The sequence below is a fragment of the Schistocerca cancellata genome, chromosome 7, assembly GCF_023864275.1.
Source record: "Schistocerca cancellata isolate TAMUIC-IGC-003103 chromosome 7, iqSchCanc2.1, whole genome shotgun sequence".
NCBI classification, from domain to species: Eukaryota; Metazoa; Arthropoda; class Insecta; order Orthoptera; family Acrididae; genus Schistocerca; species Schistocerca cancellata.
Genome location: NC_064632.1, coordinates 553,408,546 through 553,436,176, shown reverse-complemented (window position 1 = coordinate 553,436,176; position 27,631 = coordinate 553,408,546). Strand labels below are relative to the sequence as shown.

General features: G+C 45.3%; 1 protein-coding gene across 1 annotated transcript in view; it reads right to left on the bottom strand.

Moving 5' to 3' along the window:
- Positions 1 to 1,406: 1,406 nt before the first annotated feature.
- Positions 1,407 to 27,631, bottom strand: part of LOC126092200 (uncharacterized) — a 53,818-nt gene continuing 27,593 nt past the window's right edge. The window contains exon 2 of the mRNA XM_049907689.1: positions 1,407 to 3,172. Coding sequence (XP_049763646.1) covers positions 1,928 to 3,169 — 1,242 coding nt within the window. The 5' untranslated portion in view covers positions 3,170 to 3,172 and the 3' untranslated portion in view covers positions 1,407 to 1,927. The remainder of the gene's footprint in view (positions 3,173 to 27,631) is intronic.

Below are 27,631 nucleotides of genomic sequence, written 5' to 3'. Positions count from 1 at the left end.
CCACAGTATTCAAAAATAGGATAATTTTTGGGTGTAAGAAACAGATGTAAAAATGCCTTTTTTTTAAATCGTTTTTCAAAATAATAGTTAATTGTCTAATTTATTTAATTACATTACATTCACCAATAGGAAATGTATATAAATTAATGATTTTTTATTATAGCTATTATTACATTATTATATTATATTATTATTAGGTAAAAGCGATAGTAGATTGTTTTTTTATGTTCTGGATTATTAGATCAATCTTATGGAAAATAAAAAATTGCAAATGTTAGTGAGTAATTTTTAATTTTTTATAAGATTGGTCTAGTGGTCCAGAACATACAAAAACAATCTACTTAACTGCCCGATTAAGGGATCTGACATTCCACGCTCCGATCTGTAGAATGCCAGTTTTCTTTCTCCTGATAATAACATCCTCCTGAGTAGTCCCCGCCTGGAGATCCCAATGGGGGATTATTTTCCCTCCAGAATATTTTACTCAAGTGGATGCCATCATCATTTAACCATACTGTAAAGCTGCATGCCCTCGGGAAAATTATGGCTGGAGTTTACCCTTGCTTTCAGCCAATCACAGTACCGGCACAGCAAGGCCGTTTTGATTAGTGTTACAAGGCCAGATCATTAATCATCCAGACTATTGCCCCTGCAACTACTGAAAAGGCTGTTGCCCCTTTTCAGGAACCACACATTTGTCTGGCCTCTCAGCAGATACCCCTCTGTCGTGGTTGCACCTATGGTACAGCTATCTGCATTGCTGAGGCACTCAAGCCTCCCCACCAACGGCAAGGTCCATGGTTCATCGGGGGGGAGGGGGGATGATGGAGATAGGCATAATGAAATATATGGTGCTAGTTCTCCATTTTCTTTGCAGAAAGTAAAAAATTGGTGTTTTTCTCCAATCTGTTCTGGACTAATTGAGAGGTATCTATGATGCGAGTTACCAGCTTACACAGAGACTTGTTTACCAATAGAGCACGTAGAATCTAAGTTGTATGTCAGTACGGAGATGTACGTTCATCTTTCACTGCAAGACAGCTGGCAATTGTTACGTATTCTTATTACACTTCTCCCATGTATCTTGTTTTCTTACAAACTACACGACGGGTCACAGGTGCCATCGGCAGGATTCCGTTTCCATATTATTTAATTAGATAGTAAGAATTGCATGGGTAGCTGGAAGGTCAAGTAGAGGACTGGCGAAATACAAGAATAAAGTTACAGAGCAGTCCTCTTTTAAAGAAGATGGTTAAACAGTTCTTTAACTGGTCACTCATGTTTTACAGGTTATTACACTATCTTACAACTAAGAGGTTAAGGAGACAAGGTTTCTGATTCTGAGAAATATATTGGGTATAACCATTTCAAATCTAAATTTATTGCGTCTGCACCAGACAGATTTATTTTCACTTTGATCAGTTACCGGCACAGAAAACTAAGACAAAACATGGATGGTCCAGTCGTCGAACACAAGAAAGTAGATACTTCCGCAACACTATCCACATCGAGGCTATAAAGTAAGCACACAAGTAGTCTTAAACAACTACACAGTGCATCCAAAATCGACAGGAGTTCAGAGTGTAAAAATCTGTCCCTCATGTCAAGGCACCATGCTGACGCAAACAGTGGAACCCATCGTGGAGTGGGGCCTGTCTGCAGTCGTGACGTGACAGGTACGCAGGTAGTTTTCAACGAGCTGTCTGGAGCTGTTCAAGCTGTAACGCACTCATAGTACTCCATGGGTGTAGTGTGCTACAATCAAGAACATTCAAGAGCGTCTTTCATATTAAGTTGGCTAACTTACGTTTCTCCTCTTTCATAACGAAATGAGCATAGTGGAGGCAGTGGACAAATTGGGAGAGCAAATATAGATGGAGAAAATCGTCCATCCTGAGTGAGTTGCTTCTGACACGCAACAGGGCGACTACAGCAGGCCTCTCTTTTCAAATTCTGGCAGCATTTGTTTTATAGCCTGCATATACTGAGCGCTCGCAAAGGTGTTTCTGTTGGCAGCACTGTCACTTTCGTTCAGAGACGCTTCCACATCGAATCTAGTTTCGTCTTGAGTGCGCACGATTGGCAGCACTGCTACCGCCGAGTAAACGGCGTACAGTGCCTGCGCCTCGAAATCCTCCAGTAGCTCCTCAAAGGATATCTGTTTGTCCGTACTGATACCAATATCGTTCATCACCTCGATTAAATGGCTGTGGTACTCCTTCAGAAGGTCTGTTAAATGATTGGCGTACACTTCTTCCGTAAGGCTTGTGTGAGTAAAATATTGCAAGTCAATCGAAGGTGAACCGTACGAAGACAACTGGAAATCGAGTAGGACCACGTCTTGGACGACTCCAGCAGCGTATCTGAACATGATGTTGTTGACCCAGGTATCTGCGTGAGTTAGCACACGAAACTTTCCCTTCCGTTCCGTCAAGGCAGCTAGCCGTGGAAATATGCTTTCTGCGAGAGTTCGTATTCTCGGCGCATACTTTGAGTACGATCCGTCTAACGTGTCCAACTGATCCGCAAGTAACCTGCAACCCTGTTTCAAGAAGGTCTCCGCTTGCTGCTCCGTAGGTCCGTGGAACAACTTGAAGACCAGGTAGTTGTCCAGAGCCGCTGGGTCCTGCTCGAACAGCTTGACGGAGGCCGCGTGGAACTCTGCCAGTTTCCTGACCACCAGTTTGGAGTGCGCCAAATCGAGTCCGCTGCACCTCTTCGCCAGCAAGAACCCTCTGCCCTTCAAGTCCTCGAGAACCAGATAGCTGACCGGCTGCTTCCCAGAGGCGAAAAAATTCGCAGACAGCTGCGTGTATTTTCCGGGTGCCGCCTTCTCCAGGATTTGTGACATCGCAGGAATGGTCTCGCAGAACATGCGAGTCTCATGCTCGAAGGCTTGTACCTCCTGCACCAACTTCTGTATCGCCTCTCGCGTCGGGAGGCACTTGATGATCAGCGACAGGCAGCTGCCATGGGGACTGGCGTTGCGCTCCAGCTCGACGGTCATGCGGTAGACGTCGCTGAAGTAGTTGTCGCCCGTAGCCGTCGCCCTCTGCACAGCCACCGAGGCGACCTTCAAGTCTCTGGACGCGTCGCTCTCCTTCAGCGAGGTCTCCGCGAACTGCTTGTCCAGCCAGGCAGGCAGCACGGTGGTGGCTTCCGCGGTCATCACCTGCGTTGCAACAGAAATGAAAGGGACGGTCTAGTGATAGTTGAGACGAATTGTCTTGACTTGTAAATAAATGCTATTAGTGTAGCTAATAAATTATGCAGAAACATAATACGAGAGCACACTCATAACAGCGGGAATTCATATAAACTTTCGACTTTTCTTAAATTTCGAGTCCCCATGTGCAGACAGGGTCACTGAGACTAAAACCACTCTTCATGTGGGACCGATTACCTCACTGTTTGGTCCCCCAAAAATGTTCAAAGGAGAAACACACACACACCCATGCCCGAGGGAGGACTCGAATCTCCGCCGGGATCGGCCGCACAGTTTTGGTGCCCCACCCCCCCACCCGAACCAGCCAACCAACCACCCTTCATGCAAAAGTTTTAAGATGTTTAATAAAATGTTTAATGACTCAAAACAGATAAAAAATTCTGTTTTTAAAAGTACAAGATTTTAGTTAAGATAGACCACTAAATTTCACATTGCCAGGCAGAACGATGCGCTCTACGTGAAATACACTGACTGAGAATGTAACACAAAATATAATTAATGTAGAATAGTGAAATTTTGGAATGTCTCTGTATAGGTAACATATTTAAGTGATTAACACTGCAAGAGCAACCTGGAAGAGCAGCTGACCGGAATTGACAGTGTCTTGAAAGGAGGGTATAAGATGAACATCAACAAAAGCAAAACGCGGATAATGCAATGTAGTCGAATTAAATCGGCTGATCCTGCGGGAATTACATTAGGAAATGAGACGCTTAAAGTAGTAAATGAGTTTTGCTATTTGGGGAGCAAAATAACTGATGATGGGCGAAATAGAGAGGATATAAAATGTAGACTGGCAATGGCAACGAAAGCGTTTCTGATGAAGAGAAATTTGTTAACATCGAGTATAGATTTAAGTGTCAGGAAGTCGTTTCTGGAAGTATTTGTATGGAGTGTAGCCATGTATGGAAGTGAAACGTGGACGATAAATAGTTTAGACAAGAAGAGAGTAGAAACTTTCGAGATGTGGTGCTACAGAAGAATGCTGAAGATTAGATGGGTATATCACATAACTAATGAGGTGGTATTGAACAGAATTAGGGAGAACTTTGTGGCACAACTGACTAGAAGAAGGGATCGGTTGGTAGGGCTTATTCTGAGGCATCAAGGGATCACCAGTTTAGTATTGGAGAGCAGCGTGGAGGGTAAAAATGGTAGAGGGAGACGTAGAGATGAATACACTAAACAGATTAGAGGGATGTAGTTTGCAGCAGGTACTGGGAGATGAAGAAGCTCGCACAGGATAGAGTAGCACGGAGAGCTGAATTAAACCCGTCTCTGGACTGAAGACCACAACAACAACAACAACAACAACACTGCAAGTTCACAGCATGAAATAAACCACTGAAAATGTAAATTAGTGATACATTAATAACGGGTGTAACAGCCTGAATGTTGAACGGAAGCATGCAAACGGTCATGCATTGTGTCGTACAGACAATGGACGTCAGTTTTTGGGACGGAGGTCCATGCTTGTTGCACTTCGTCTGCCAGTACTGGGACTGTTAATGCTGATATGTGAATCACGCTGGTGGAGTTATCGTCCGATTAAGGACTGTATGTGCTCGATTGGAGACAGATCTGATGTTCCAGCAGGCTAAGGGGACATGTCGACACCATGTAGAGTATGTTGGGTTACAACAGCGGTATGTGGGCGAGCCTTATCCTGTTGGAAAACAATACCTGAAATTCAGTTCATGAATGGCAACACACCAGGTCGAATCACCAAATGACGTACAAATTTGCAGTCAGGGTGTGTAGGATAATGACGAGAGTGTTCCAACTGGCATACGAAATCACAGTCCAAACCATAAATCGCGGTGTTGATCCAGTGTATCTAGCACAAAGACAGGTTGGCTGTAGTCCCTCATCTGGCTTGTTTCTAACAAACACGGCCTTCACTGGCACCGAGGCAAAGCCAGCTTTTATCAGAGAAAACAACAGACCTCCACCCTGCCCTCCAATGTGCTCTCGCTTAATACCACTGAAGTCGCAAATGGCAGTCGTTTGGGGTCGCTGGAATGCACGGTACAGAGCGTCTGGTTTGGAGCTGCCATTGAAGTAACTGATTCGTAACAAATAGTTTTTATGTTGCACAGCGACAGTCAGACAATAATTTTCAAATTAACTTATCGTCATTAAACTGTATTGTTAATTATGTAATTACAACCCAGGTTTCGGCCTATTATGCCATTTTCAAGTGATTATATTTGTCATTAACATATATTGCAGGACATCAAATTCAAAACTGACCATAAATTAAGAAAAATATTCGCTCCCAACCAAATGCCAGATGTAAAATTATCATCTTGCAAAAAGATCACTAAATATGTTAATAACATAATCACCAAAATGGCATAAAAGCTGAAAGCTGGGTCGCAATTAAAGAAACAACAATGCAGTCAAATAGCGGCGTGTTCATTTAAGCGCCAAGCAAACTGGTATAGGCATGCGTATTCAAATATAGACTTATGTAGTCGGCCGGGGTGGCCGAGCGCATCTAGGCGCTTCAGTCTGGAACCGCGCGACCGCTACGGTCGCAGGTTCGAATCCTGCCTCGGGCATGTGTGTGTGTGATGTCCTTAGGTTAGTTAGGTTTAAGTAGTTCTAGGGGACTGATGACCTCTGATGTTAAGTCCCATAGTGCTCAGGGCCATTTGGACCATTTGAACCAGACATGTGTAAACAGGCAGAATATGTCTCGGCGGTCGGCAACGCCTACATAGTTGCTAGATTGGTTATTGCTGATACAATGGCAGGTTATCCAGATTTAAGTGAGTTTGAACATGAGGTTATGGTCGCCACATGAGCGATGGGACATAGCATCTCCGAGTAAGCCATCAAGTGGGGATTTTCCTATACGACCATCTCAGGAGTGTACCGAGGATATCAGGAACCCGGTAAAACATCAAATCTCGGACATTGCTGAGGCCGCAAAAAAGATTCTGCAAGAACGGGACCAACGATGACTGAAGAGAATCGTTCCACGTGACAGAAATGCAATCCTTTCGTACATTGCTGCATATTTAAACGCTAGGCGATGAACAAGCGTGAATGTGCAAGCCAGTCAACGAAACATCATCCATATAAGCTTTCGGAGCCGAACGCCCACTTGTATACCCTTGATGACTTCACGACACAAAGCTTTACTCCTTTCCTGGGCTCGTCAACACAGATATTGGACTCTTGATGACTGGAAACTTGTTCCCTTGTCGGACCAGTCTCATTTAAAATTATATTGAGCTGATGGACGTGTGGAGGTATGGATACAACTTCATGAATCCATGGACTCTGCATGTCAGCAGGGGACTGTTCAAGCTGGTGAAAGCTCTGTAGTGGTGTGGGGTGTGTGCAGTTGGAGTGATATGGGACCCCTGATACGTCTAGATACGACTCTGACAGGTGTTACGTACGTAGGCATCCTGTCTGATCACCTGCATCCTTTCACGTCCATTGTGCATTTCGACGAAGTTGGACAATTGAAGCAGGACAATGCGACATCCCATATGGCCTGAATAGCTACAGAGTTGCTCCAGGAACTCTATTCTCAGTTTAAACATTCCCGCTGGCCACCAAACTCCCCAATCAATAACATGTTTGAGCACGCCTGGAATGCCTTTCAGTGTGGTGTCCAGAAGAGATCTCCACCCCGTCGTACTCTTACGGGATTATGGACAGCCCTGCAGGATTCATTGTGTCAATTCCCTCCAGCACTACGCCAGACGTTAGTCAAGTCCATGCCAGGTCTTGTTGTCGCACTTCTGCGACTCGCGGGCCCCTATTCGATATTAGGCAGGTGTACCAGTTTTTTTGGCTCTTCAGTGTAGAAATACGGCTACCAACTTTCACTTATGTCGCACGACTGCTTCTTGGTGTTTTGATTTTTTTTCCGTGAGTGTACGATCTTCTATTCACAATCGTGTCCTAGAGTGAGTTTTGACTCTGCAGAACAGAGTGCTTTTATTTGAATCTGCCTGCTACACTGAAACTGTATACCATACTGGCAGTCGAACTAAGAACCTTTCTCTGCCTTCCTACCGACTGAGCCATGCAACAGCCATTGACGACCCACGCAGAGTTCGAGTCCCGGTCTGGCACACAGTTTTCATATGTTACGGCGTTTCAATCAGCGGCCCATTCCACTAGAAAGTGAAAGCTCGTGTTGGAAACAATCCCATACTCTCTGGTTATATCCTTTCTTCCAAGAGTGCTAGTCCCTCAAGGTATGCAGGAGATTTGTGTGGTGGTGCTTTGAAGCTAGGTGATGCGGCACTGCCGGAAGTAGGGCTCTGAGGACGGGTAGCGAGTCGTGCTTGGAAAGCTTAGACAGCAGAGCATTTGCCCCAAAGGGAAAGAACCCAGGTTCGAGTTTTTTGCGGGCCCACTTTTAATCTGCCAGAAAAAGTTACAAATGTTTTGATCGCATATGGTTATTTGGCAGTTAACCCGTTTAGACTCTATTGGATCATTATCAAAAGTAAAAATTCTGAAAGATAAAATAATGCAAATTTTACTGTTAAACATAAAATAACAACTGGATGTGTTGCTTTTGACTTGCTTGTCTTAATATTTTTGTGACTTCAGATTTAATACACTGATCAAAAAAAGTTTTGCAACACCTTGGTTCCGAGAGCTCCAGAACCTGTACAGAAAATTGAAATAGATATCAACATAAACCTCATTTCCGCCTTTTAACTGCTCATGAAAACCGTACATTGCGTGTTGTACCACCATACAGCGAGACCTTGAGAGGCGAGGGTCCAGATTGCTGTAAATACCGGTACCTCTAATACCCAGTAGAACGTCCTCCTGCATCGATGCATGCCTGTATTAGTCATAGCATACTATCCACAAGTTCATCAAGGCACTGTTGGTCCAGAATGTCCCACTCCTCAACGGCGATTCGGCATAGATCCCTCAGAGTGGTCGGTGGTTCACGTCGCCCATAAACAGCTTCATGTCTGGAGAACATGCCTGCCACTCTAGTCGAGCGATGTCGTTATTTTGAAGGAAGTCATTCACAAGACGTGCACGGTGGGGACGCGAATTGTCGTCCATGAAGACGAATGCCTCGCCAGTATGCTGCCGATATGGTTGCACTATCGGTTGGAGGATGGCATTCGCGTATCGTACAGCCGTTACGGCACCTTCCATGACCACCAGCGACGTACGCCAGGCCCACATAATGCCACCCCAAAACAGCAGGGAACCTCCACCTTGCTGCACTCGCCGGACAGTGCGTCTAAGGCGTTCAGCCTGACCGTATTGCCTCCAGACATGTCTCCAACGATTGTTCGGTTGAAATCATAAGCGACACTCATCAGTGAAGAGAACGTGATGCCAATCCTGAGCGGTCCATTCGGCATGTTGTTGGGCCCATCTGTACCGCGCTGCAAGGTGTGGTTGCAAAGGTGGACCTCGCCAAGGACGTCGGGAGTCAAGTTGCGCATCATGCAGCCTATTGCGCACAGTTTGAGTCGTAACACGACGTCCTGCGGCTGCACGAAAAGCATTATTCAATATGATGGCGTTGCTGGCAGGGTTCCACCGAGACATAATCCGTAGGTAGCGGTCATCCACTGCAGTAGTAGCCCTTGGGCGGCCTGAGTGACGCATGTCATCGACAGTTTCTGTCTCTCTGCATCTCCTCCATGTCCGATCAACATCGCTTTGGTTCACTCCCAGACGCCTAGACACTTCTCTTGTTGAGAGCCTTTCCTGGCACAAAGTAACAATGTGGACCCGATCGAATCGCGGTATTGACGGTCTAGGCATGATTGAACTATGGACAACACGAGCTGTGTACCTCCTTCCTGGTAGAATGACTGGAACTGATCGGCTGTCGGACCCCTCCGTCTAATAGACGCTGCTCATGCATGGTTATTTACATCTTTGGGCGGGTTTAGTGACATCTCTGAACAGTCAAAGGGACCTGCGTCTGTGATACAATATCCACAGTTAACGTCTAGCTTCAGGAGTTCCAGGAACTGGAGTGATGCAAAAAATTTTTGGATGTGTGTGGAAATGCGGCATTTCTGTCTTTTATGGATTTTCAGTTCTGATGATAACTCATTAGAGAAGAAACTGGCTAACAGTCAAGTCAACCAAATACTATCTACACATATGCGAAGAAAAGACAACAGTTAAAATTTAATCGGAGATGATGGTTTTCATATCGCCGGTGGCGCTTAAAAATGATCATTGTCTTTGCGGGAATGAAATGCAGGATATGGTGGCCGATGCCGATGCGCAGTGGCCAATTTTCGACCAAACTGCATAGCGAATTCGTTCGTTTGTTCGGAAGGGGATGCCGACGTTACTTGTCCACTTTCGTCCGGTTAGCGACGCGCTGTGCTGACAGAATCGATGCGAATGCTCTGGTACCGCGCGCCGCGGAATTTGAATCCCCGCCAGATGTCATGGACGTCGAAGACCCCTAGAGGTCCCTGCACCATCGCGCCTCCTGGCCCGCATTTAGTGTGAGGGCTCCACAGTGGAACACGTGGTTGCAGAGGCCAGTAGCGGCGCCCCCGATAGAGTACTTAAGGTGCTGCCTCTCGCTCAGCTAGGTGGCTTCCGTCAAGAATTTGGGGGCATGCTTATTATATATTACAGTGTGGCTGTGATTTGACCTTGTTTTCATTGCAGTCTATTTGTGCTGCAGGCCATTTGTTAAGTCTGCTCGTTTCCTGGCGTCGGTGCGGTTATGGATTCTTGTCAGGACCGCTCATTGTGAGGCCGGTCTGAATATATATATATATAAACAAAGATGATGTGACTTACCAAACGAAAGCGCTGGCACGTCGATAGACACACAAACAAACACAAACATACACACAAAATTCTAGCTTTCGCAACCAACGGTGGCTTCGTCAGGAAAGAGGGAAGGAGAGGGAAAGATGAAAGGATGTGGGTTTTAAGGGAGAGGGTAAGGAGTCATTCCAATCCCGGGAGCGGAAAGACTTACCTTAGGGGGAAAAAAGGACGGGTATACACTCGCACACACACACATATCCATCCACACATATACAGACACAAGCAGACATATACAGAGGCAAAGAGTTTGGGCAGATATATATATATATATATATATATATATATATATATATATACAGAGTGTTTCAAAAATCACCGGTATATTTGAAACGGCAATGAAAACTAAACGAGCAGCGATAGAAATACACCGTTTGTTGCAATATGCTTGGGACAACAGTACATTTTCAGGCCGACAAACTTTCGAAATGACAGTAGTTACAATTTTCAACAACAGATGGCGCTGCAAGTGATGTGAAAGATATAGAAGACAACGTAGTCTGTGGGTGCGCCATTCTGTACGTCGTCTTTCTGCTGTAGGCGTGTGCTGTTCACAACGTGCAAGTGTGCTGTAGACAACATGGTTTATTCCTTAGAACAGAGGATTTTTCTGGTGTTGGAATTCCACCGCCTAGAACACAGTGTTGTTGCAACAAGACGAAGTTTTGAACGGAGGTTTAATGTAACCAAAGGACCGAAAAGCGATACAATAAAGGATCTGTTTGAAAAATTTCAACGGACTGGGAACGTGACGGATGAACGTGCTGGAAAGGTAGGGCGACCGCATACGGCAACCACAGAGGGCAACGCGCAGCCAGTGCAGCAGGTGATCCGAAAGCGGCCTCGGGTTTCCGTTCGCCGTGTTGCAGCTGCGGTCCAAATGACGCCAACATCCACGTATCGTCTCATGCGCCAGAGTTTACACCTCTATCCATACAAAATTCACACGCGGCAACCCCTCAGCGCCGCTACCATTGCTGCACGAGAGACATTCGCTAACGATATAGTGCACAGGATTGATGACGGCGATATGCATGTGGGCAGCATTTGGTTTACTGACGAAGCTTATTTTTACCTGGACAGCTTCGTCAATAAACAGAACTGGCGCATATGGGGAACCGAAAAGCCCCATGTTGCAGTCCCATCGTCCCTGCATCCTCGAAAAGTACTGGTCTGGGCCGCCATTTCTTCCAAAGGAATCATTGGCCCATTTTTCAGATCCGAAACGATTACTGCATCACGCTATCTGGACATTCTTCGTGAATTTGTGGCGGTACAAACTGTCTTAGACGACACTGCGAACACCTCGTGGTTTATGCAAGATGGTGCCCGGCCACATCGCACGGCCGACGTCTTTAATTTCCTGAATGAATATTTCGATGATCGTGTGATTGCTTTGGGCTATCCGAAACATACAGGAGGCGGCGTGGACTGGCCTCCCTATTCGCCAGGCATGAACCCCTGTGACTTCTTTCTGTGGGGACACTTGAAAGACCAGGTGTACCGCCAGAATCCAGAAACAATTGAACAGCTGAAGCAGTACATCTCATCTGCATGTGAAGCCATTCCGCCAGACACGTTGTCAAAGGTTTCGGGTAATCTCATTGAGAGACTACGCCATATTATTGCTACGCATGGTGGATATGTGGAAAATATCGTACTATAGAGTTTCCCAGACCGCAGCGCCATCTGTTGTTGAAAATTGTAACTACTGTAATTTCGAAAGTTTGTCTGCCTGAAAATGTACTGTTGTCCCAAGCATATTGCAACAAACGGTGTATTTCTATCGCTGCTCGTTTAGTTTTTATTACCGTTTCAAATATACCGGTCATTTTTGAAACACCCTGTATATATATATATATATATATATATATATATATATATATATATATATATATATATATATACCGCCTGCTAGTGAGCCTATGCACAAGCCGTGGGGAGTGAACGCTCGTATTTCCAGATGGCCGTAGCGTTATTGCTTCAGAGTACTGCTGTGGGCCTTAATACTGTTCTCTAAAGTTAAGTGCAATCTGGGAATCATTCTGAGTCATTATGTCCGCGGTTCTAGGCGCTTCAGTCTGGAACCGCGCGACCGCTACGGTCGCGAGTTCGAATCCTGCCTCGGGCATGGATGTGTGTGATGTCCTCAGGTTGGTTAGGTTTAAGTAGTTCTAAGTTATACGCGACTGAAGACCTCAGATGTTAAGTCCCATAGTACTCAAAGCCATTTGAACCATTATGTCCGCTAGTTAAGTGAGGCCACTTTGTTAATATTAGCGTTTCTGTAAGTCATTTTACTGGTTGAGTTATTAGTAGCCATTCTTATTGAACACTTATGTTAATCATTTGTGTATCTTTAATGAATGTGCAACTTGTTATTTTTCCTGTGTGCCAGTTTTGCGACCTTGGTTGGCCCACTTTGCATTTTTAGTATAAGCATGTTTCGCTGTGGACCTTTATGTGGGCAGTTCAGTTTTATTAAGCTTTAAGATCTTTGTTTTTTTAAGAACTTGTGGCTGTGTAACTTTGGGTTGAAAGTGTATAGTGTTACTAGTCTTTCGAGATATGGTTAAACAAGAACGATTGTTTTTGATTGATTATTTCACAGTGCCTACTATCTATGATTTTGGTTGCGGACGCAAAATATGATTCTTATTCGTGTTTATGTAATTCAATGAAAGTGAATATTTGTATATTACATCAGTAAGAGGGCAAATGTCCGAACTGAAGTTTATAATAAAGTTCGTTTTGAGTCAAATCAAAATTGTAAAACAATCACAAGCTTCTCCATCACTAGTGACCCCGGGTTTCCAATTTCCTTTAAATAACTTTGGTGAGATTGTAATTTTTTACTTTCTTAAGAATCGAGTAGTACCACGGTTCACTGGGTATCATATTTAGCGAATATATTGAAATTGTCAACGTCTTTGATTAGTGATCGGTTTCGAATCCCGCCACAGAATAAATTTTGACTAAAAATCATCGACAATGCGACCGAAGACTTCTGTGATAAGAAGTCACCTTCATTCTGTCAAATGCCTTGTCAAACAGGGCAGAGGAGCGGATACAGGTTCAGTGAACTCCATGCCCCTTGGGATTGGAAACTAAAGGCGAAAGAATCAGCAATGATCATCGGCATGAGGATGTAGAAAGCAATGGAAACTACTGCATTAAAGATACAATGTCTATCCACAGGACATGTGGCCTGTAATTGAAAAAAGTGTCTTGATGGTCTTCATATTGACAAAAGATTCCGGACCTTTCCACCACTCGGCTCTCCTGGAGGGGGGGGGGGGGGGTGACCACGAGACAAAGATGGAATAACCAACTCAAGGGTAACGTTCTAGGAGTAGGTGGGTGGAATGTCAGAAGTTTAAACGTGGTAGGGAAGCTAGAACATTTGGAAAGGGGAATGTAAAGGCTCAAACTATAAATAGTGGGAGTCAGTGAATTGAAGCGGAAAGAAGACAGGGGATTTCTGGTCAGATAAGTATAAGGTAATATTAATAGCACCAGAAAAGAGTATAACGAGAGTAGCATTCGCTATGAATAGAAAGGCTGGGCAGAGAATGAGTTACTGTCAACAGTTCAGTGGCACAGCTGTTCTCATCAGAACTGACAGCGAACCAACAGCGTCAACAATAATTGAAGTATACATGCCAACGTCCCAAGCCGTAGATGAAGAGACAGAGAAAGTATATGAGTATACTGCACGGGTAATTCAGCACGTAAAGGGAGATGAAAATCTAATAGTCATGGGGGTTGGGATGAGGTTCCACGGGAAGGAGTAGAAGAAAGTCTTGTGGAAGAATAAAGGCTTGGTACATGGAATGAGAAAGGAGAAAGAATAATTGAGTTCTGCAATGAAATCCAACTAGCAATAGCGAATACACTGTTCAGGAATCACAAGAGGAGGAGGGATACTTGGAAAGGACCTGTTAATACGGGAACATTTCAGTGAGACTACATCAGGGTCAGGCAGAGATTCCGAAGTCAGATACTACATTGTAACGTGTACCAAGAATCAGATATTGACTCAAACCACAATCTGGTAATGATGAAAAGAAGACTGAAGCTTAAAGAGTCAGGAAGAATTAATGTGCAGAGAAATGGGATACGGAAGTTCTAAGGAATGAAAAGATAAGGTTGAAGTTCTCCGAAGCTATAGGTATTGCGATAAGGAATAGCTCACTCGGTAGATCAGTTGAAGAGGACATCTATAAAACGGGGAATCACAGATTTTGGAAAGAAAAACATGGGTATAAAGAAGGTAACTGCGAAGAAATCGTGGGTATCAGTAGAAATACCGCAGCTGATGTAGGATAGAAGTACAAAAATGTTCAGGGGAACTAAGGAATACAGGAATACAAGTCACTTAGTATTGAAATAAACAGGAAGAGCAGGTAAGCTAAGGCGAAATGGCTGCAGAAAAAATGTGAAGAAATCGAGAAGAAATGACTGTCGGAAGGACTGTCTCAGCATATGGGAAAGTCAAAACAACCTTCCGTGATATTAACAGTAACGATGGTAACATTAAGAGTGCAACAGGAATTCCACTATTAAATCCAGAGGAGAGAGGGGATAGGTGGAAAGAATACGCTGAAGGCCTCTATGAGGGGGAATTCTTGTATGATAACGTGACACAAGAAGAAGCAAGAATCAATATAAAAGGGATAAGGGATCCAGTATTAAAATCAGAATTCAAAAGAGAGCTGGAAGCCATGCGATCGAATAAGGCAGAAGGGACAGATAACATTCGTCAGAATATCTAAAGACATTGGGGAAAGTGGCAACAAAACGACTATTTGCCTTGCCGAGTAGTGTGTGTGAGTATGGCGATATACCACCACACTTTCGGAAAAAAACATCATCCACACAATTTCGAAGATTGCCGACAAGCGCGAGAATTATCGCTCAACTGGCTTAGCCGCTCATGCATCCAAGTTGCTGACAAAAATGACACACAGAAGAAAGGAAAAGAAAACTGAGGATGTGTTAGATGACGATAGGTTTGGCGTTAGGTAAGGTAAAGGCACGAGAGAGGCAATTCTGATGTTGCCATTGGTAATGAAAGCAAGACTGAAGAAAATCAAGACATGTTCATAGTACACTCCTGGAAATGGAAAAAAGAACACATTGACACCGGTGTGTCAGACCCACCATACTTGCTCCGGACACTGCGAGAGGGCTGTACAAGCAATGATCACACGCACGGCACAGCGGACACACCAGGAACCGCGGTGTTGGCCGTCGAATGGCGCTAGCTGCGCAGCATTTGTGCACCGCCGCCGTCAGTGTCAGCCAGTTTGCCGTGGCATACGGAGCTCCATCGCAGTCTTTAACACTGGTAGCATGCCGCGACAGCGTGGACGTGAACCGTATGTGCAGTTGACGGACTTTGAGCGAGGGCGTATAGTGGGCATGCGGGAGGCCGGGTGGACGTACCGCCGAATTGCTCAACACGTGGGGCATGAGGTCTCCACAGTACATCGATGTTGTCGCCAGTGGTCGGCGGAAGGTGCACGTGCCCGTCGACCTGGGACCGGACCGCAGCGACGCACGGATGCACGCCGAGACCGTAGGATCCTGCGCAGTGCCGTAGGGGACCGCACCGCCACTTCCCAGCAAATTAGGGACACTGTTGCTCCTGGGGTATCGGCGAGGACCATTCGCAAACGTCTCCATGAAGCTGGGCTACGGTCCCGCACACCGTTAGGCCGTCTTCCGCTCACGTCCCAACATCGTGCAGCCCGCCTCCAGTGGTGTCGCGACAGGCGTGAATGGAGGGACGAATGGAGACGTGTCGTCTTCAGCGATGAGAGTCGCTTCTGCCTTGGTGCCAATGATGGTCGTATGCGTGTTTGGCGCCGTGCAGGTGAGCGCCACAATCAGGACTGCATACGACCGAGGCACACAGGGCCAACACCCGGCATCATGGTGTGGGGAGCGATCTCCTACACTGGCCGTACACCACTGGTGATCGTCGAGGGGACACTGAATAATGCACGGTACATCCAAACCGTCATCGAACCCATCGTTCTACCATTCCTAGACCGGCAAGGGAACTTGCTGTTCCAACAGGACAATGCACGTCCGCATGTATCCCGTGCCACCCAACGTGCTCTAGAAGGTGTAAGTCAACTACCCTGGCCAGCAAGATCTCCGGATCTGCCCCCATTGAGCATGTTTGGGACTGGATGAAGCGTCGTCTCACGCGGTCTGCACGTCCAGCACGAACGCTGGTCCAACTGAGGCGCCAGGTGGAAATGGCATGGCAAGCCGTTCCACAGGACTACATCCAGCATCTCTACGATCGTCTCCATGGGAGAATAGCAGCCTGCATTGCTGCGAAAGGTGGATATACACTGCACTAGTGCCGACATTGTGCATGCTCTGTTGCCTGTGTCTATGTGCCTGTGGTTTTGTCAGTGTGATCATGTGATGTATCTGACCCCAGGAATGTGTCAATAATGTTTCCCCTTCCTGGGACAATGAATTCACGGTGTTCTTATTTCAATTTCCAGGAGTGTATTTTTCGGCCTGAAAAAAGCATTCGACAATGTAAAATGGTGCAAGATGTTCGAAATTCTGAAAATATAACGGTAACCTATAGGGGAAGACGGGTGACATACAGTATGTACAAGAGTCAAGAGGGAATAATAAGAGTGGACGATCAACAACGAAATGCTCGGATTACAAAGGGTCTAAGACAGGGACGCAATATTTCGCCTCTACCGTTCAGTCTATACATTGAAGAAGCCAACTACGGAAATATAAGAAAGGTCCAAGAGTGCAGTAAATTCATGGTGAAAGGATATCAATGATGAGATTCGCTGATGAGACAACTATCTTCAGTGTAAGTGAAGAAGAATTACATGATTTGCTGAATAGAATGAACAGCCTAATGCGTACAGGACATGGACTGAGAGTAAATCGAAGAAAGACTAAAGCAATGAGAAGTAGCAGAAATCAGAATAACCAGAAACTTAACATCAAGATTGGGGGACACTAAATAGGTGAAGTTAGCGAATTCTGCTTCCTAGAGAGCAAGGTAACCTATGACGGACAGAGCAAGTAAGGCATAAAGGCAGAGTAGCTCTGGTAAAAAGGACATTCCTGGCTAAGAAAGTCCTACTGGTAACAAACATAGGCCTTGAAATTTCTGAAAATATACGTTTGGGTCACAGCGTTATATGGTAGTGAAACGAGGATTGTGGGAAAACCAGAGAAGAAGAGAATCGAAGCATTTCAGATGTGCTGTTACAGAAGACTGTTGAAAATTACGTGAACTGAAAAGGTAATGAAGGAGGATGTTCTCCACATAATCGACCACGAAAGAAGTATATGGAAAACTCTGAGAAGAAGAAAGGACAGGATGGTAGGACATCTGTTAAGAAATCACGGAGTAACTTCCATGGTACTAGAGGGAGCTATAGAGAGTAAAAACTGTAAAGGAAAACAGAGTTTGGAATACATCCAGCAAATACGAGTAACTGAGAACATAAACTGCAAGTGCTGCTCTGAGATGAAGAGGTTGGCACAGAAGAGAAATTCGTGGCGTACTGCATCAAACTAATCAGAAGGGTGATGACTAAAAAAAAGTAAAGACACTACACGTCTATTTTTGTACCAAAAATGTGCTTTTTCATTAGCTATTGATGCTATTTGTCCTCTGTTCCTCACGTAATAACCTTCATAAACCACTGTTCCGAAATTCTCTCGCAACTGCGATTGCACAATTACATAAATAAGGTGACATTAAGTAAACTCCGCTGTATTTTGGCAAAAAAAAAATGTTTAACATGTCAACAAAAGAAATGTAGGTTTTACTAAAAATTCACCACTAACTGCGCTTCTGTGAAAGTTAAAAATGATTAGCAAGTGAGGCGAAAATAAATCACTGATTTTATTGCATTTTCAGCGGAATTGTTTTTTGATAGTAACCGAAGAAGAGGTGACAGTAGATGTTTTTTGATGGTCGCCATGGAACCGTGAGCGTGGATAGCCTCCACTTAATATTCGCAAAAAATGTGAGTGTAGGCTTCAGCTCAGAGCGACACTTCTCCAGCACTCGGCATTTCACAGACACTGCATGCCAGAAACTGCCACCACTACTGCTCTCCCCACACTTGACCTGCCGACTGCACAGCTGCTGGTCACTTTATTTTGCGCGCACTCTACTGCAATGGGTCCTCGTTGAACTGCATAGAGTAGCCAACAGTTACTAAGAGGGGAGGATGGAAGAGGGATAAAACTATGCATTAAGTGAAGTCGGGTGTTGTTGACTAGGACTACAAATAAGACATATCTTAGAATGAGTTTTATTGTCATGTAATAAGAAGTGGTTAAATTTCCGGTGGTAGGTAGCTGAATTTCTGGTAGAAGATGATTGACTTAGTGCTGGAGGTGTTGGATAAGGCATGAAGCTGCGTGTAAGTGAGATATGAGTGTAGTGGCAGAGCAGGGAATCTGGGTTGGTGATTAGTGGACAGTGTATTGGGTGCTGGAGCTGATATTACCGATTAATATGTTGAGTGTGAAGGTGCTCTGAGGAGTGACATAACTATGGGAAAATAATGAGTTGGTATAGGACCTAGAGAGAGAAGTTTGGCAGATGTGAAACCGTGCCACTGTACATGTCTTTCAAGGTTTTCAAGCGATTGGTGGAATGAAGCAGATGTGGAGATCCAGGAAATACTAGCATAAGTCTGGCTGAGACTGATGTAGGAGTTATAGGTGAGGACAGTGGTGGAAGGTTGTAGATTACGAGTGTAGTGTCTTAGTAGTTATGGTCGCTTCATCTGCATCTACATGCATACTCTGCAATTCACATCTATGTGCCTGCAGAGTGTTCATCGAATCACCTTCACAATTTTCTATTACACGAATCTCGTAGAGCGCACGGAAAGAACGAACACCTATATCTTTCCGTATGGGCTCTGATTTCCCTTATTTTATCATGGTGATCGTTTATCCCTATGTAGGTCGATGTCAACAAAATATTTTCGTATTCGGAGGAGAAAGTTGATGATTGGAATTCCATGAGAAGATTCCATCACAACGAAAAACGCCTTTCTTTTAATGAAGTCCAGCCCAAATCCTGTATCATTTCTGTGACACACTCTCCCATATTTCGCGATAATACAAAACGTGCTGCCTTTCTATGAACTTTTCCGATGTACTCCGTCAGTGTTATCTGGTAAGGATCCCACACCGCGCAGCAGTATTCTAAAAGAGGACGGACAAGCGAAGTGTAGGCAGTCTCCTTAATGTCTGTTACTTTTTCAAAGTGTTCTACCAATAAAACGCAATCTTTTGTTAGCCTTCCCCACAACATTTTCTATGTGTTCCTTCGAATTTAAGTTGTTCATATTGTAATTCCTAGGTATTTACGGCCTTTAGATTTGACTGATTTATCGCGTAACCCAAGTTTAACGAATTCCTTTTAATATTCATGTGGATGATCTCACACATTACGTTATTTAGAGTCAACTGCCACTTTTCGCACCGTTCAAATAACCTTTCTAAATCGTTTTGCAGTTTGTTTTGATCTTCTGATGACTTTATTAGTCATCTGAAAACAACCTAAGACGGCTGCTCAGATTGTCTCCCAAATCGTTTGTATAGATAAGGAACAGCAAAGGGCCTATAACACTACCTTGAGGAACACCAGAAATCACTTGTGTTTTGCTCGATGACTTTCCGTCAGTTACTACGAACTGTGACCTCTCTGACAGGAAATCACAAATCCAGTTACATAACTGAGACAATATTCCATAAGCACGCTATTTCACTGCAAGCCACCTGTGTGACACAGTGTCAAAAGCCTTCCGGAAATCCAGAAATACGGAATCGATCTGAAATCCCTTGTCAATAACACTCAACACTTCATACGAATGAGGAGCTAGTTGTGTTTCCAAGAACGGTGTTTTCTAAACCCATGTTGACTGTGTGTCAATAGACCGTTTTCTCCGAGGTAATTCATGATGTTTGAACACAATATATGTTCCAAAATCCTGCTGCATATCAACGTTAAAGATATGGGACTATAGTTAAGTGGATTGCTCCTACTATCTTTCCTGAAAATTGGTGTGACCTGTGCAACTTTCCAGTCTTCGGATACGGCTCTTTCGTCGAGCGAACTGTTGTATATGATTGCTAAGTATGGAGCTAATGCTTCGATAGTATCTCCATTGCTATGGCGAAGAGAAGGCATTGATTGTTTCTTGGCGCTAACATACTTCACATATGACCAGAATCTCTTTGGATTTTCTGCCAGGTTAGGGACAAAGTTTCGTTGTGGAAACTGTCATAAGCATCTCGCATTGAAGCCCGCGCTACATTTCGAGCTTTGTAAAAGATCTTCTGACCCGTTTTGTGTACCAAGCCCCGTCGTTTGTTAATTTATTTGATATAAATCTCTCAATTGCTGTCGATACTATTTCTTTGAATTCAAGCCACATCTGGTCTACACTTATATTATTAATTTGCAAGGAGTGAAGATTGTCTCTCCGGAAGGCGTAAAGTGGTTTTTTATCTGCATTTTTGAATAGGTATATTTTTCGTTTATTTTTTGGAGGATTTGGGGGTGACAATATTCAATCTCGCTACGACAACCCTGTGTTCACTATTCGCTGTATCCGTTTTGATGCTCGTTATTAGCTCAGGATTATTTGTTGCTAAGAGCTCAAGTGTGTTTTCACAACCGTTTACTATTCGCGTGGGCTCATGAACTACCTGCTCAAAATAATTTTCAGAGAACGCGTTTGTCACAATTCGGATGATGTATTTTCGCCAACATATCGAGGGTAAATTAAAGTCACCACCAACTATAATCGTATGAGTCGGGTACGTGTTTGAAACCAAACTCAAGTTTTTTTTTTGAAACTTTCAGCAATTGTATCATCTGAATTGGGAGGTCTGTAAAAGGATCCAGTCATTATTTTATTCCGGTTGCCAACAATGACCTCTGCCCATACTAACCCACAGGAAGCATCTACTTCAATTTCGCAACAAGATAAACTACTTCTAACAGCAACCAACACGCCACCGCCAACCGTGTTTAGCCTATGCTTTCGGAACACCGTTAGGTTCTTCGCAAAAATTTCGGCTAAGGTTATCTCCGGCTTTAGGCAGCTTTCAGTGTCTATAACGACTTGAGCATCAGAGCTTTGGTTCAAATGGTTCAAATGGCTCCGAGCACTATGCGACTTAAATTCTGAGGTCATCAGTCGCCTAGAACTTAGAACTAATTAAATCTAACTAACCTAAGGACATCACACACATCCATGCCCGAGGCAGGATTCGAACCTGCGACCGTAGCGGTCGCTCGGTTCCAGACTGTAGCGCCTAGAACCGCACGGCCACTCCGGCCGGCTCAGTGCTTTCTATTAGAGCTTGGAGCTATGGCACTTTCCCAACATAGATACGACAATTTACAACTGTTATAACTATGCTTCCTGTATCTATGTTCTTCCCGTGTTCGACCTGCACACTTGTGACTGAAGCCCTTCTTGTGTTTTCCCGAGACTCTCTAACCTAAGCAACCGCCCAGTCCACGCCACACAGCCCCTGCTACCCGTGTAGCCGCCTCCTGCGTGTTGTGGACACCTGACCTATTCAGCGGAACCCGCAACCCAACCACCCTTTGGCGCAAGTCGAGGAATCTGCAGAACCGCCTGAGCCTCTGATTCAGACCCTACACTCTGCTCGGCATCAGAGGTCCGCAATAGGTCCTGTCGGCTATGCTGCAAATGGTGAGCCCTGCTTTTATCTTGCAAGCAAGACTGGCAGCCTTTACCACTTCTGTTAGCTGCTCGAGACCAGAGAGAATCTCTTCTGATCCAAAGTGACACACGTCATTGGTACCGACGTGAGCTACCACCTGCAGTTGGCTGCATCCTGTGGTTTTCATGGCATCCGGGAGCACTCATCTGGAATGACTCCACCCAGTATGCACACGGAGTGCACATTGGTTTTCTTTCCCTTCTTGGCAGCCATGTCCGTAACTAACCTAACGTTGGTGCTCCCAACTATCACTAATCCCACCCTCTGTGGTTGTCCGGATCTTGCTGGCTGAGAGGTTTCCTCTGAAACAGGACAGGCTACAGCATTTGGCTCGGCGACAGTGTCAGCCACAGACAGCACCTGCGACCTGTTTGTCAGAGAAACTGGGGAGGCCTTACGTGCGGCCGCCTGGGAGTCTTTCGCCGCCTTCTTCGCCCCGGGGCGACCTCCCACTCGACCACAGGTGAGGGGTCAGCCTCAGTGTGAGCAGCAACTGTGTTGGCCACTGGTGAGGACCGACCGGAGGACTCGGACGTGCTGGACGTCCGTTGGATCCCCACTGCCGGCCCACAACAGTGGTGGCCATCCACTGCAGCCTCCAGCTGTGTAACTGAAGCCATCACAGCCTGAAACTGAGAGTGATGTGTCACCAACTCGGCTCGCATCCGCACACAACAATCGCAGTCCCTGTCCATACTTAACACCTGCGAAACTCTACTGTAGACCCTAAGTTTAATACGCAGAGATTCAAAAACCTAACTACCGAAGCACTCAGGTGAAACTAAGTAATTCGCCACTGATTAGGAACTTGTAATGTGGTGTCACCGCCAGACACCACACTTGCTAGGTGGTAGCTTTTAAATCGGCCGCGGTCCGCTAGTATACGTCGGACCCGCGTGTCGCCACTGTCAGTGATGGCAGATCGAGCGCCGCCACACGGCAGGTCTAGTGAGACGTACTAGCACTCGCCCCAGTTGTACAGCCGACGTTGCTAGCCATGATTCACTGAGAATTACGCTCTCATTTGCCGAGACGATAGTTAGCATAGCCTTCAGCTACATTTGCTACGACCTAGAAAGGCGCCGTATTCAATTGATATTGAGATTCTATTAATGTATCATCAAGAGCGATGTTCTACAAATGTGGATTAAAGTTAAGTATTCCAGAAGCTACGTACTTTTCTTTATAGCATTCATTACGTATCCTGTTTCAGACCTCACGCCAGCCTGCGTGAGTTTAAGCGCGTGCCTTTCGGCTTCCTCTCATTGTGTCTAGGCTGTCTTGTCTAGACACAACATGTAATATGTCGCAAAAGCGGTTTCATTTCCGACGCAAACGAAAACGCGAGAACTGTGGCTATTAGATATTACATAAACACGCAGAAACTCAATAAACTAAACTATTAAACCACACAGATGATATAAAATTCGCTCCTGTTTAGAAACTCGCAAAAGTCAGAAAGTCGGTTACTTCCCTGCTGCTGCGTCTGTCTCGGTCGGCGACTGCTGCTGTACCTAAGTCAGTTCCAAGCTTTGTGCTGGACGGTAAGGTCTGCATTCCATGTTCGTTTTCTGTCAAGAGTCAATCCTAAACACTTTTCTGTGTTTGTTGTAGCTGGAGAGGCAGAAATCTGGATGATGGAATTGCCGAGTGGCGCGTAGAGAGATGGTGGTTTCGACTGTCTGTGGAGTTACTTTAAACTTTCACGTATTACATCACTCGTCCAGGACATTCGTGTGGCTTCCAAGCGAGGCGTGGGACAGTTGGAGAATGGTGTGGTTACCTAGGTACGAGCTGCCACCATAATGTTATAGTAGATAAGCGGAAGGTTGGGAATGTGTGCAGCGTAAGTGTACGGTGTTCATCTACATTGAAGAGCAAAGCAAACTGGTACACCTGCCTAATATCGCGTAGGACCCCCGCGAAAACGCAGAAGTGCCGCACCACGATATGGCATGGACACGACTAATGTCTGAAGTAGTGCTGGAGGGAACAGGCACCATGAATCCTGCAGTGATGTCCATAAATCCGTAAGAGCACGAGGGGGTTGAGATCTCTTCTGAACAGCACGTTGCTAGGCATCGCTGATATACTCAATAATGTTCATGTCTGGGGAGTTTGGGGGACGGCGGAAGTGTTTAAACGGAGAGGAGAACTCCTGGAGCCACTCTTAGCATTTCTGGATGTGTGGGGTGTCGCGTTGTCCTGCTGGAGTTGCCCAAATCCGTCTCAATGCGCAATGGACATGAATGGTTACTGGTGATCAGACAGGATGATTACGTACGTGTCACCTGTCAGAGTAGTATCTAGACGTATCGGGGGTCCCATATCACTCCAACAGCACATGCCCCACACCATTACAGATCCTCCATCATGTTGAACAGTCCACTAATGACATGCAGGGTCCATGGATTCGTGAGATTGTCTCCATACCTGTACATGTCCATCCGCTCGTTACAATTTGAAACGAAACTCATCCGCCCAGACAGTATGTTTGCAGTCATCAACGGTCCAATGTCAGTGTTGACGGGCCCTGGCGAGGCATAAAGCTTTGTGTCGTGCAGTCGTCAAGGGTATAGAAGTGGGCCTTCGGCTCCGAAAGCCCATATCGATGATGTTTCGTTGAATGGTTAGCACGCTGACACTTGTTGATGGCCCAGCATTGAAATCTGCAGCAATCTACGGAAGGGTTGCACTTCCGTCACGTTTGAACAATTCTCTTCAGTCGTCGTTGGTCCCGTTCTTGGAGCGATGTATGAGATTTGATGTTTCATAGGATTCCTGATGTTCACGGTACACACGTGAATTGGTGTACGGGAAAATCTCCACTTCATTGCTACCTTGGAGATGCTGTGTCCCATCGCTCGTGCGCCGACTGTAACACCACGTTCATTCTCACTTAAACGTGGATAACCTGCCTTTGTAGCAGCAATAACCGATATAACCACTGCGCCGGACACTTGTCTTATAAAGGCGTTGCCGACCGCAGCGCCATATTCTTCCTGTTTACGTATCTCTGTATCTGAATACTCATGCCTATGTCAATTTCTTTGGCTCTTCAGTGTACATCTACATGGATACTATGCAAATCACATTTAAGTGCCTGGCAGAGGGTTCTTCGAACCTTCTTTTTATTTACGTATCTTACGAGTATATAACTTCCTCATCACTCACAACTTTGCTCGGCACGTAAATGTATAATATATACTGAACAATGCTGCTGAATTTTATCCATTGACACCATGCATTTCGTCCCCAAAGATGAGAATTTGATATTGACTGCTCAAATAATCTTCTGTCTGTTTCCTGTCACATTTGTTAATAATAATATTGTCCTGTCTTTGTTAACATTATATTTAACATTAATACTCATTGACGGTATAACAGGCTTATGGTTACTGCTTCCCTCCTCAGCGGAAACTGAACCGAAAAGCGCGGAGAACGGTCATGATTGCTTTTGAGAGCCCCTTGAAAACTTCATAAGTGACTATTTATTAATGAATAGAAAACCGAATTGGGACATTCAGGACGCTACTGGAAGTGGTACACTTAACTAAGACACGATGTTTGGGTTGCCGAGCAGGTAAAGTGAAATTATAGGGAGACCAAAACAGTTTCCTGAAACTTAATGATGATTCCAAGCAAGCTACAAATGCTTAAAAAATTTTAAAAACTGCATAATCATGCGTAAAAAAATTAGATCATGTGGCAAACAAGGCAACACTGCAAATTCACCCAGCACTCATAACACATTTTGCAGACTCTCAGTTGTTTCAGTAATGATTTATTTAAACCGTCAAAAGCTGATATACACACATCATAAAGGTTTTGCATTACCCCGGTTCCCAGAACTTCTGAAGATAGACGCTGACTGTGGATATTGTATCACAGATACTGTCCCTTTGACTGTTCAGAGATGTCACTAAACCCGCCCGAAGATGTAAATAACCATGCATGAGCAGCGCCTATTAGACGGAGGGGATCCGACAGCCGATCAGTTCCAGTCATTCCACCAGTAAGAAGGTAAACGGCTCGTGTTGTCTGTAGTTCAACCATGCCTAGACTATTAATACCGCGATTCGATCACGTCGGCATTGTTACTTTGTGCCAGGAAGGGCTCTCAACAAGAGAAGTGTCTGGGCGTCTCGGAGTGAATCAAAGCGATGTTGTTCGGACATGGAGGAGATGCAGAGAGACATGAACTGTTGATGACATGCCTTGCTCAGGCTGCCCAAGGGCTATTACTGCAGTGAACGACCGTTACCTACGGATTATGTCTCGGTGGAACCCTGACAACAACGGCACCATGTTGAACAATGCTTTTCGTGCAGCCACAGGACGTTGTGTTACGACTCAAACCGTGCGCAATTGGCTGCGTGACGCGCGACTTCACTTCCGTCGCCCATGGCGAGGTCCATCTTTGCAACCACGACACCGTGCAGCGCGGGACAGATGGGCCCAACAATATAAGGATTGGCATCATGTTCACTTCACCGATGAGTGACGCATATGCCTTCAACCAGACAATCGTCGAACACGTGTTTGGAGGCATCCTGAACGCCTTAGGCACACTGTTCTGCGAGTGCAGCAAGGTGAAGGTTCCCCGCTGTTTTGGGGTGGCATTATGTGGGGCCGACTTACGCCGCTGGTGGCCATGGAAGGTGCCGAATGGCTGTACGATACGTGAATGCCATCCTCCAACCGACAGTGCAACCATATCGGCAACATATTGGCGAGGCATTCGTCTTCATGGACGCAATTCGCGCCCCCATCGTGCACGTCTTGTGAATGACTTCATCTACATCTACATTTATACTCCGCAAGGCACCCAACGGTGTGTGGCGGAGGGCACTTTACGTGCCACTGTCATTACCTCCCTTTTCTGTTCCAGTCGCGTGTGGTTCGCGGGAAGAACGACTGTCTGAAAGCGTCCGTGCGCGCTCGAATCTCTCTAATTTTACATTCGTGATCTCCCCGGGAGGTATAAGTAGGGGGAAGCAATATATTCGATACCTCATCCAGAAACGCACCCTCTAGAAACCTGGACAGCAAGCTACACCGCGATGCAGAGCGCCTCTCTTGCAGAGTCTGCCACTTGAGTTTTCTAAACATCTCCGTAACGCTATCATGGTTACCAAATAACCCTGTGACGAAACGCGCCGCTCTTCTTCGGATCTTCTCAATCTCCTCCGTCAACCCGATCTGGTACGGATCCCACACTGATGAGCAATACTCAAGTATAGGTCGAACGAGTGTTTTGTAAGCCACCTCCTTTGTTGATGGACTACATTTTCTAAGGACTCTCCCAATGAATCTCAACCTGGTACCCGCCTTACCAACAATTAATTTTATATGATCATTCCACTTCAAATCGTTCCGCACGCATACTCCCAGATATTTTACAGTAGTAACTGCTACCAGTGTTTGTTCCGCTATCATATAATCATACAATAAAGGATCCTTCTTTCTATGTATTCGCAATACATTACATTTGTCTATGTTAAGGGTCAGTTGCCACTCCCTGCACCAAGTGCCTATCCGCTGCAGATCTTCCTGCATTTCGCTACAATTTTCTAATGCTGGAACTTCTCTGTATACCACAGCATCATCAGGAAAAGCCGCATGGAACTTCCGACACTATCTACTAGGTCATTTATATATATTGTGAAAAGCAATGGTCCCATAACACTCCCCTGTGGCACGCCAGAAGTTACTTTAACGTCTGTAGACGTTTCTCCATTGATAACAACGTGCTGTGTTCTGTTTGCTAAAGACTCTTCAATCCAGCCACACAGCTGGTCT